At 35.2% G+C, this 12,960-nt stretch overlaps 1 protein-coding gene across 1 annotated transcript; it reads right to left on the reverse strand.

The window, feature by feature from the left end:
• Nucleotides 1-3,029: 3,029 nt before the first annotated feature.
• Nucleotides 3,030-4,509, reverse strand: LOC141685234 (uncharacterized). Its single transcript, XM_074490347.1, has 3 exons — nt 4,107-4,509; nt 3,956-4,031; nt 3,030-3,300 (listed from the first exon to the last, which is right to left on the reverse strand). Exons 1-3 carry the CDS (start codon nt 4,507-4,509, stop codon nt 3,030-3,032), a joined length of 750 nt encoding a protein of 249 aa, XP_074346448.1.
• Nucleotides 4,510-12,960: the final 8,451 nt, after the last annotated feature.

Consider the following 12,960-nt stretch of genomic DNA (forward strand, 5'->3'; position numbering starts at 1 on the left):
CTTGCCTTGCAGAGCTTACAACTATCACTGACTGATTTTGGATCAACCTGGAAGCTCGTCTTTATCGCCTTACTATCATGCTATCTTCGATCCGACTTTGACACTCAGGTCCTTCGCTTGGAACCTCACTGTGCTTGTCGACTGATTACTAGACTATCTTTAGTCTGACGCCACTCTCGGGCCTTCCAACTATAACCTCTAAAGTCGAAACACCCTACGTTAGACGACCAGGTATGCTTGACATATCCTCGATATCAATCCTACCCAAACGATAACAATCCCGACTCGTAATTATTCGTATCACTATAATACACATAGCAGATCAGGTTCGCATTCACAACTTGGTTCAATAACCTTTTTCGATAATTATATACAACTATCGATTCAGAAGATAAGGTTGACGAACCTTTATAATACATTTATCACAACACGCAAGTACTATTATAAAATAGTTATATTTATAATTATATAGTTATGTACATTTGACTGACATTTCACCGATTATTATTATAATTTCCGGCACACAAATTAATTCATCTCACGAATACTACTCAGATATTTTCTGCGGAAAATAAATAAATAAAATTGCAATCAAGGTCACATAACCAATCGAACAAAGCAAAAGGGACAAATATATACACGCGCTGCACACCCTCGGTTGCCTTGCCGAAAAACACCGACGGCAAGCAAAAAGAAACAGGCGGCAAAAGAAATCAACCCGGACCAGGCAACCATCAACTACCGCAAACACATATATACTATACGTATATACGTATATATATATGTTAATCAACAAAACAGAACTGAGATCAGGAACCGTGGCCGGAAAGAAAAAAAAGAGACAGCCGGAACCTTACCCGAAGGAAACAGGAAGAATAAAGAGAGGGAAGAGAGGACAGTCGGGAAGGTAGAACACAGAGAGAGAGGAGTCACCGAGATCGAGCTCCCCCCTTTTCCTTTATGTTCTTCTCTCCACCTCTGCACTGTCTGTGTTTGTTTTTGTTTTTGTTTGCTTTTTTTAAAAAATCATAGCATGACACGTGGGGGAAATAAATGGAGTAACTGCCACGTACACAAACACAGCCAAACATAATCCTGAGAAGTAAACACGTGTCCTGCACGCCTGATTTTTCGATCCGCATTCGTAATTTTAACGAACTAAGTTGCACAAAAATAAACTCGGAAAATTATCAAAATAGTTTTAAAATTTTCTAAAAATCTCGAAACTAATAAAATAAAATTTTCATAATTTTTAAAGCATTTTTTAAACGCAACTCGTACCCGCATTTCATAATTAACGAACCGAGCTACACTTAAAACAAATTCAGAAAATCACGAAAATAGTCTTGAAATATTACAAATATCCCGAAGTTGATAAAAACATAAAATTCGTAATTTTAAAATATTTTCTGAAACACAATTTATACCGGCTTTTATCAATTAAACGAATCAACGAGCGGGTGAAATTTATCCCAAAAATTCCCAAAAAAATTTTAAAATTCACGGAAGATTCCAAACTTTAATAAATATAAGTTTCATAATTTTTAAAGGATTCTGGAATTAGACACGGATTCTACAAATAAATGCAATCAAAAAATCATACATGACTAAATAATTGATGAAATACTGATTTCTAAATTTTATAAAATCCCAAAAATAATTATTGTAATTACAAAACCATAGAAACAATTTTAGAGAAATTCCAAATATTTATGCAAATAAATTTGCACTAAATCCGCTTTTAAAAGCGGAACTGAACAATACCGCTCAATATTTAATTACACAAATAATCCTTATGCATCCATAGCCACACACAAAATAATAATACACAACACACTGCTGAAAATACCCACACATATATTTTATTTAATTATTATTTAATAACTATACATTTAAATAATACGAAAATACAAGAGTCGTTATATCCTCCCCCCTAAAAAGATTTTGTCCTCGGAATCTGAACTAATGAAACAAGTGAGGATATTTGTCAAGCATATCTGACTCTAACTCTCAAGTAGACTCTTCTACTGGAGGACTTATTCAAGCATATGTACTATAGATATAACTCATTCCTAAGGACTCGCTCTTAATGATCTAGGATTTCGATCGATCATTCCACGCAGAATAAATTCGAATGAAAGCCCATTGGCTCCCAATCAACGACTTGGTTTGAATCAAGAACATATCAGTTTAACATAGACACGTAGAACATACTATAAAATTTTCTGCAACTACGGCGACAATACTATGAGCAACTTTATCGATCTTCCTCGATACCTCGAACGAGTACATATATTTCGGACTCAACTTGTCCCTTCTAATCAAACCTAACCAATCTCTTTCCAGGTGAAACTTTTGTCAATACCCATGATCCTATTTCTATATCCATCCTCATTCGATGCAAATCTGCCTTCTTTCTTTATCTATCCCGAGCTGCTTCACTCTTTTTTTCCAAATCATCCTCACTACGTCTTTGGTGTGCTGAATTAATTCAGGACCTAACAATATTTCTACTCCCACTTTCTCTCAATAGCGTGGAAAACCACACTTATGTCCATACAAGGCTTTGCAAGGTATCATTCTCCTACTAGCATGATAACTATTAGCATAGGAAAACTTATTCAATGGTAGGTGATTACCTCAGTTTCCTTTTAAATTCACAATATATACTCTAAATGTATCTTATATTGTCTGGACCATCTTTTCACTTTGACCCTCTGTCTAAGGATGACGGGCGGTACTCATTTTCAATTTGGTTTCCAACATTTGAATGCCTCTTACTCATTTCCATCAGTTAAGGATGGAAAGTAAGCTCATATATTCACTTTTCAGGTATTCGAACTCGGACTTTCACTCTTTCTAATCCCTTTATTAATTCCTCAGTAATCTTAATCACATTCAATCCTTCTTTTCTACTCAAGACATCTGTCCCTAAATGGACTTTGCTTGGTTGGTAGTTACTCAAACAACCATGACTCATAATCAACTTTGACCAGAATTTCATATTTTTGAAGCTTAGTATACAATTGCTACTTTTCAACCCTTCGCAGACATCTCTTCAGGTGTTCAACTTGGCCTTCCTTAATCCCTGAATGGGAGAGGATGTTATCAATAAATAAAATTACACTATCAAAGTACTTCTTATACATTATGTTCATTAAACCTTTAAACGCGACTGGTGCATTTGCTAATCCAAATAACATTACCCGAAACTCGCAATGTTCCCATCCCGTTCTAAACAGGGTCTTTAGTATGACCTTGGACTTAACCTTCAACTGACGTAGCCTGCTCTGGGTCAACCTTTAAGAACCAACACATTCCTTTCATTGAGTTATATAAATAATCAATTCTATGCAGGGGTTACTTATTCCTATTTGTCAACTTTTCCAACTTCTGATATTCAGCACATAACTTCATACATCCATTCTTCTTTTCTATAAACCACATCAATCCACAACACATAATACACCTTGCTTCATTATTCTTTCATCTCACAATCTGAAGTTTCCTTAATTGATTACTTGATTCCTATTGGGTCATACGATACGGGCATTTGATACCAGCCCGACTCTGTATAGTAACCAATGAGAGATCCTACCTCATACTCCAAGGTAATCCTGGTAAGTCATCCGGTAAAACCTTTAGGACTTCACTCACTATCTGCATCTCTTCTAACTTAGGTGCTTCCTTCTTAACCACGACATGTGTTAGCTATGCATTACATTCTTGCTTATGCCCTCAGATACTTATCCTAATATCAGCTTCCGAAAATATTACTATTTGCTTCTTCTGGTAATCAATCAGTGCCCTGGTTCCTTGTCAGGGTCTTGAGCAGTTGACCCTTTACACATATTATAAGTCTTAAGCTTGGGTGTACTGGATGTCAGACCTTTTGATGCACTACCTCCCATGTTATCTCGGGAAACACTTTACAGTTCTTAGCAATATGCCCCACCTTACCACAGTTATAACAGGTGACTCTTGGGTTTTCCACCTTACATTCTGACGCATCGTGTCCTTTTTGTCCATACCTGAAACATTCAATATTTGCCTTACACACTCAACCATGCCTTTTACCCCATTGTTTACACTCCGTTATTGATAACCTGTTCGACTTAACTTGGTTAGAACTGATTGAGGTGTTACTAGGCCTATTTGAAGAAAAACTTTGCCCTTTAAGTCCTTTACTCTTATTCCTTCCATATCATCTATCTTTCGCTTCTTATCTTCTTTTTCTCTAACGACTAGCTTCTGATCAATCTCAATTACTAAGGCGTCCTGAACTATGGAAGGATACGTCTTGAGTTGCAATACCACAATTCCACTATGGATTTCAGGCTTTAATCCTTGTTGAAACCTTCTTGCTTTCTGAGCTTCAGAACGTACATAATCTGGTACAAGCCTAGCCAACTCTGTGAACTTAGCCTCATATTTAGCTACACTTCTATCGCCTTGCTTCAATTCTAGAAACCGAATCTCCATTTGACACCCACCAGTAATTCGTTTCATTTTTTTTAGGAAATAGGTTGCACAATCGGTCTTAAGATTGTCACTTACTTAAACGAGGTTGAAAGTTGTCTCCATTTCTTTTAACCATGCTCCAACAGCTACTGGATTAGGTTCTCCCTTAAATTCAGGAGGTTTAATATTCTAAAAGGATTTGAAATTAACACGTTGGTTCACTCCTCGCTATTGCTGCTGTAACAGTAGTTGTTGCTGCTGAACCTGTTGGATTAGCTACAACTGTTGTTGCTACTGCTGGCGCAACAAATCTAGAATTTCATTTATAGTTGGACCCTCCATAAAACTACTACTATTTTCTTTAGACTGGGTAGCTTTCTTGGGTGGCATCTTCCCGAAATATATATATGAGTTTATTCAAAACATAACAAAAATGTTTGACAGAAGCTATCACCGTTTAAACGGTGCACCTGTATCAGGAAAATGCTGCCCAATCATAATACCCATGGCTTTAATATCGGGGTCCATTTATAAAAGAGATCTAGATTAACAGCACGAGCAACAATAGCAATGATGACAGTAGCATAATCAATAACAGTACATGAAAACTGGATTATAAAAAAAACTAATCACCTTAGCATGGCTCCTTAATACAAGAACAAATGACTAACTTCCCGTCACTACTCAATTACCACATCAACACTAATCTGGTATACTACGAGAGTTTGCTGGCTATATCAACCACCAATTACATAGAATAAACGGGTAAATCAGGTCAACTTAAGGAATGCTGGACTCTTCTAGGCACCATAGTCCAAATTTCAACCAACAATTCTTTTAAGAATAATTTCTTATCACCCACAAGTGATTCATCAACCACTGAATTACTTTTCCCGAGGCTATGACTCCACCATTAGGTCCTGAACTCTCACTACTACCATTATTCTTAACTAATATCCTGATATAGGGCTTTCATTCTTCCTAACAGTGAACTTTCATTTACTCCCAATAATCAAGACTGTCTACTACAAAGATTACTGACGAAGTCATTGTCATGGAATTTCGAAATCAAGGAAACCGAATAAGAAGGAACAGTGAAGAAAATGTAGGTATGACTAAGACTAACCATACAAGTACATAAGATGGCCAGTCTTAGTACCGCATATCTCCCAACATATACTTCGATGGTGTCCCATCAGACCCTTTGTCATACAGACAAATAGTCAATCATATGCATTGTTTGCCCCAATCCACTGATAGGATCACCGAGGAAAAAACAATGTTTAGGTAGAAAATTCGCAGACAAGGAGGGAGAAAATCTGATTTATAATGGAATCAACAGAATCCTAAGTTGCTTACTCCGAGTTCTCAACTTTCTCACAAGAAAAGTAAATGACTTATGGGATAGGAAACAATTACTCTGGAAACAAAATACGTCTCAAGAAAGAAGTATAGGGGTTCGAGATATAAACCATAGTACTGATCTCCATTCACTATGAGACTTGGCTGTCATAGCAGCCATCAACTATTATCACTCCATCTAAACTCATCGAGGTCGCACACTTGGTCCAACAACATTCCTTAACATAAAAAATATGATATCTGGAAATAACGCTGGTGTCTCTTCAGCTGACACATCAAGGGTCTGCTCATACGCTGAATTCTCGCAATGAAACTTGTTCTCTTGAGAGAAAACTAGAAATCTCTATCGGAAGTTACTAATAATACCTATATGAAGGAAATATACTCTAGGCTAGGGCAGTTCCAGCCAATCCTTAACAGGCGTCATAGTTTTGCCTCAAAATCCCTTGACTGAACTCATAGACTCGCTCCTCTGATTGAGTTGCTGACTCACATCTATATGTACATAAACCTTCCTCCACTCTTTTGACTCTACTCCTAACCTAAATCAGGGACTCAAACTTGTAGCTCTGATACCAACTGTGACGGCCTCAACCCCGGGGTCAGGATTTGGCATCACTAACAACAGTAATAACAATCCTAATTATTGGTAATACATAACTAAGACCCCTTTTACCAAGACCTTTTCCAGGTTTAAGTATGATTTAGGTTACAACTATGACAAAACCGACTTACCGCAAACTATCCTGACGCAACTAACTTAATACAACAACTCAACAGATCAGGTTCGCATTCACAACTTGGTTCAATAACCTTTTCCGATAATTATATACAACTATCGATTCAGAAGATAGGGTTGACGAATCTTTACAATATATTTATCACAACATGCAAGTACTATTATAAAATAGTTATATTTAAAATTATATAGTTATGTACATTTGACTGACACTTCCGATATTTTACAAGATACATTCCTGAATTTTTGGAATTATTTTCCCGAAAATCGGGCAACGTTTGCTTTGTTTATCGGACTACCCGTCGAAACATAAATCGACGTCAATTCACAACAACAATCGGCAATTTTATATTCCCAACCACCGATACAACTCAACAATCATAATCGATTCAATTAACGATAGGACTTAAGAAGAAATAAATTAATTATTTTAAAATATTCCATGACTGTTATGTATGCAATTTTGTATGTTTTACATGTTATTAAGTTAATATATGCGTATGTATGTATATTTTTTGAATATATGATATTCATGAGAGTTGTATAATCATATGATGATTATATAATCTGTATATATACTGATATATACATGTTTTATGCTTGTTCTTATTATATAAATCTTATTTGATACGATTCTGAATCGGATGCAGCGGATTTACTGAAATCTGGGTCTGGTGTCCGATTTTGGTAAACGAATATGCCATTTCATATGGAATTGAGCATCTGAATGAAACTGATAGTTATAGCTATTATCGACTGATCTGTAAGGCATTTGACGTCATTAAGACCCTGTAATCAGCAAATTAATGTTTTCAGAATTTGATTCTGATTTTTCTAATTTTTCCATATTTTATTTTTATGATTAGATCATGATGGGTATGATATGTTAAGATCATATAATATATTTTAACATGTTATTATGTATTAATTGAGCATGGTGGATGGTTATGGATTATGACCTTAGGTTAATGGTTTTGTTTTTTTAAATACGGCTTGCATGTCGTTTACTCGAATGTAACTCGAGTTCTTCTTGTAAGTTCATTATATTAGTTTTTGTATTTCATTCTTGTAATGTACATGAAGACATGAAGATATGAAGATCAAGGGTAATCCCACATGGAGGCCATCCAAGGAAGCAATACAAGAAATAAGACATGTTATAGTTAGCTTGTATTTATTTTTCACCTTAGATTGACCTAGATCTTTGTCATTAGCTTGATGAAGATCACATAGGATAAAGCCATAATGAACCACATTTATTTATTGCACTTCACATATATATGCGCATATGATGAATGTATGTGTAGAGTAGTTTATTAAGATGCATGCTTAATTATATTAGGATGTATGTATTAGATACGACACTCATGTCATTCTTTCTAAACAAGTAAAATCTGTAACGACTCAAGATTTTAAAATATTAGGTCACAGAACACTATAGAAGGGGGTTGAACATAGTATTTATATAATCAAATCGATTATGAACACAAATATGTAACAATAATCAAGTTTATTCAATATAATAAACTCTGTTATAAAGTAGGTTAAACTACTCTCTCAATGATGTATGAATATCACTAAGAGCTTCTAGGGTTACAATGAATAATCTTTCTCGTGAATGATAACACTTATAGTGTAAACCCTAAGCTGTGTTTATATAGTACACAGATAAGAAATATATCTCTTCCTAAAATATATCAATCATATATTATCTTCTACAAGTCTTCTAGTCGTCCAACTTCTAAAGTATATCTTCCTTTGTTTTAGTCCAGATCCTCTCCTAGAAATCAACCGCACTTTACTTCTGAAGCATATCCTTCCTTATGTTCTGATATCACAAGTTCTGATAACTTAAGTTCTGATATCTTCATGTCTTCAGTAAATCCTGATTTCCAGTAAGTCCTGATAAGTCCTGATATTAAGTTCTGAAACAAAACAAATCAGATTAGACATGACATCACAAATATATCTAACAATCTCCCCCAACTTGTAAATTATGAAAAATATACAAGTTAATAGATTTGATGATGTCAAAAACATTTAAGTACAAATGCAATGAGAGTTTATTTAGACAACTAACTATAACTTACAGTCCTTGCAGCTTTTACCAATCTTACTGAATCAATCTGAATCCAAAATGATTCTTGATAAAGTTTGATATCAGCTTCTCTTCTGTATTTCTCAGGACTTGAGCTAATGTAGCCTTGACTTGCTTCAGTTCTTCTTCTTAACTTCCAATCTGGTAGATGGCAGTCCTAAGTGCTGAAATGTGATTTCTTTCCAATCCATCACCAAGTCTGATTACTCTTGGATGAGAGGAGTCTTCATTGTAGCATAGACAATTTTCTTTCAGAATAACTTCCATCATCTTCAACTATTTTTGGAATAAATTCTGTAACCCTTGATACAGAGATTCTGGCTTTATCCCTTATGGTCTTCATGATGAAATTTGACCATCTTCTAGTAACCTCAAACTTTATCTCCAAAAGATAATGAAAGAATTGAAGTTCTTTAAGAGATTTATTCAGCATATCTGATTCTGACATTCTGTATGTTCTTCCATCTTTAAGAAATAGAATCAGCTTTTCCTTGATTTTACTCTTATCATGAGTATCCAGTACCACTTGAACAGATTTAACCTTGTCAAGGTGTTTCTGTGTAACTTCCTCAAGTGGTTTATCAGTTAATAAAAATGTATCTTTGATAGTTACTTCAACTCCTATTTTGATCTTGGCTTCACTTGATCCTAACCCAGATCCGTCTCTTGCTTCTCTGACATTCAATCCAACAGTCAAGAAATCAGATAGTAGTTGACTTTTCTTAGGATCTGATGGTGTAACATTTTTCCATAGGAGTTTCTTCTTATCAGCAACTATCAGCTTGTTCAAATCAACTTGAGCTCTGTCAGATGTTGATGTCTTGATGACTTGTTCAGGATTTGCAGATTCTTCTGTAGCTCGCTGTTATGAAATATCTTCACTCTGAACAACTTGAGCTATGCCAGAGGTTGCCTTAGATTCTTCTATCATCTTTCTTCTTTTCAGAGTTTCAACAGTTTCATCTTTGTAACAACCCAAATCCGGGGTCAAGATTTGGTGTCACTAAATAATCATTACATAAAATAAAGAAATAAATAAATAACCCCTTGAATCCAGGTCGTTTACAGGTTTTGGTAAGAAACAAGAATCTAACCTTCTACAACTCACCACAACTAGAATACAAGTGTAAATACCTTTGAACTAATGCTCTTGTCACATTCTTCTAACACCTTCAACCTCTTGCAGCGGAAATTTCTCTAACTTCTGCTGTCTATCAAAGCTATTCACTTTTATCCTTATCTGTTTCTGGCAGAAATAAGAATTTACAAAGCAAGAGTGAGCCAAAAATGCCCAGCAAGTATATAATTTGAGTTTCAAGCATTAATATCAAAAGAAAACTTCCGGATAAAATCTTAAAACAATTTTAAACCATTCTATTCATTTGAGTGAGTTGAGCGAATAAATGTTGGCTGTCACCAGCCTTTAACTAAAATCCAAAAATGACAAGCGATTCCCCGATTCATCTCCTGAATGAGGGTTTTGTCCGGTTTTGGAATCATAAAACCATTCGAGAGAGAATGTCGTTTATGGCGATCAACAACAAATTAGAATGGACACTAGTTAACACTTATACTCTGCTGATCAGTCAAGATACAGTGCAGATCTATACCTACCTGTATAGATCCAGTCGGGTCCCCAGGCACTATGGCCCATCTCAAGGCACCAGTCATCCCGGTCCTCGGGATTAATACACACTTAATCCCCAAAACATCATCATTATCCAGCCCATGGAGTATTTTGATGTCAAATCATTTTGAATTCAAAACATCCCAATTCGAGGTTCGCAAATTACCTGAAAGAATGGGTATTTGCTCAAGAGAGCAATCGAATTACAAGAACAAGAATAAAAGAATCATCCATAGTCAGAGTAATTGCAGCGAAATGTAAAACATTTAACTATTCTGAACTTAGAATAGGAACGAATAAATATTTGCAGTAATTTAAAAGAAAATCTGGAATGCTTGCAGTATTTAAAAGAAAACCAAGAATACTTGCATCGATAAGCTTTAACCACTATTATCGGTTGACTTTTGAATTGCCTTGAACGTTTGGCTTTATCGTCCAACCACTATCCTATTCTGGCTACAATCCTATCATTCATGTCCTTCAATTGGAACTTCATTGATCTCAACGTCTAACTAGATCGTTCCTAGTCCGATGTCACGTCTCGGGTCTTCCGTTTAAAACCTACAGGGTTGAAATACCCTAATTTAGATATCTGCTTGAGCTTAACATCAACTCGCTATCCTATTCTAACCATACGATTTCATAACCGAATTCATATTTATATGTATTATCGAAATACACATAGCAATTATGGTTCACATCTTCGAAACTCGGTTCGGTATTTAATTTCGGAAAATACGTATATTTGTCATTTTGAAAAATAGGGTAATCGATTATCCACAAAATATCTTGTCATGTCACGTAAATAGGTTTCATAAAGTTCAATTATATCCTCGTTTGACATTTCCGACAATTACAGGTTACGTTCCCGTATTTTCGGAATTAATTTTTCCCGAAAATCGGGCAGCGTCTCCTTTGTTTATCGGCCTACCCGTCGAATCAGTTCGACATCAAATCACAACAACAATCCAATCACCGATACAACCCAATTATTATTACTATTATCCGTATCTTTATATTTTTATTTATATCTTCATTTCGCAATTCATTTTTATCAACAAATTTTATGTAATTATAATTTATATCAATTTAGGACTCGGAACATTTCATCACGGTCCACCGTCGACTCGCCGATGCTCATTGCCGACGGCGGTAAAATTCGCGGGTTCCCGATAATTCGGGTCTCCTACACAAATTCCACCGATTACTCATATTAATTTTCTGCATAAAAATGTTATTATTATTATTATTATTATTTTCATTATTCATTTATAATCAATTTATTACAGCATAAAATTAATGAAAAATTAATAAAACAAAATCCCACAAAACAGCCGAACCAAAGTAACCAAATACGGAACAGCACGCGTGTATGCGCAACACTAAACCACCGGCTGCCTCACTGGAGAAGTCCGGCGGCAACCGGAACAAAGAAAGAAAATGCAGGCAGCATAAACAGGGAACGAAACAGGGCACACACGCCGCGCGTGTACACCAACAAAGCCACCACCACCTCGCCGGAACCCGACGAAGGGCGGCGGCACCGAACACAAAATCATACACACACAAGCACACACTGAAACATGCACACACACACATATAGCACACACACACTCACACGTATATAATATATATACATATGTGATCAATCAGCAAAAATCAAGCCAGCGTTGCCGGAAATGAACCGGAAAAAGGGGCGGAACCGCAGCGGCGGTAATAGAAAACAGAAAAAGGAATAGAGACATGGAGGGGAGGAGGAAACGAGAGAGAGAGAGAGAGAGAGAGAGAGAGAGAGAGAGAGAGTGCAGAGAGAGAAGGGTGAGATCGAGAAGAGAGAGATGAGAGGCGGTCAAAAACGAGAGACGAGGGTGAGAGATAAAGATTTGGGGGAGATAAATGTTTATCTGATTTAATTATTTCCCGACAACCTGAATTCGCACCGAAATTTTAACGTTTTAACAAATAATTCACGGGGAAAGGAAATTCGAAAATTTACAAAAGTAATTTCAAGAATCTCGGAATTATTTAAAACTAATAATATAAAATTTTCAAAATTTTTAAATTGTTTTGGAACGCGCCACCGGTCCGTGTTTTGCAAATTTAAAGAGCAGATGTGCGGGTAAATAAAAGCCAAAAATTACCGGAATAATTTTAAAATTCTTGAAATATCCCAAACTTAATAAAATAAAATTTTCATGATTTTTGAAACATTCCGGAGTTAAATATTGATTTTACGATTAAATACAATCAGAAAATTATTTAGAGATAAATAATCAATAAAATATTAATTTCTAAATTTTATAAACTCCTAAAAATAATAAATACAATTATAAAACAACAAAAATAATTTTAGGAGCAATTTTAGCATTTATGGGAATAAATATTCAATAAATAATTTTAAAAAATGAATTAAGTTCATACAGCTCGATAATTAATCATAAGATTAACCTTTGCATCCAACAAATCACAAACAATTAATAATAAAACAACACATAGCTGACATAACTATCACATATTTTATTTTCTAAATAATTCGATAATTACAATTACATCCTGGATCCGAAAATAGGTTACTTAGCCACCAAGTAACAAAAAACGATACCATTTTAATACCAGAATTGGATAATTATCAAAACATAGCTTCCTATAAAATACTTTATATGAAATTAAGGT

Source organism: Apium graveolens, chromosome 9 (genome assembly GCF_009905375.1).
Source record: "Apium graveolens cultivar Ventura chromosome 9, ASM990537v1, whole genome shotgun sequence".
Lineage (NCBI taxonomy): Eukaryota > Viridiplantae > Streptophyta > Magnoliopsida > Apiales > Apiaceae > Apium > Apium graveolens.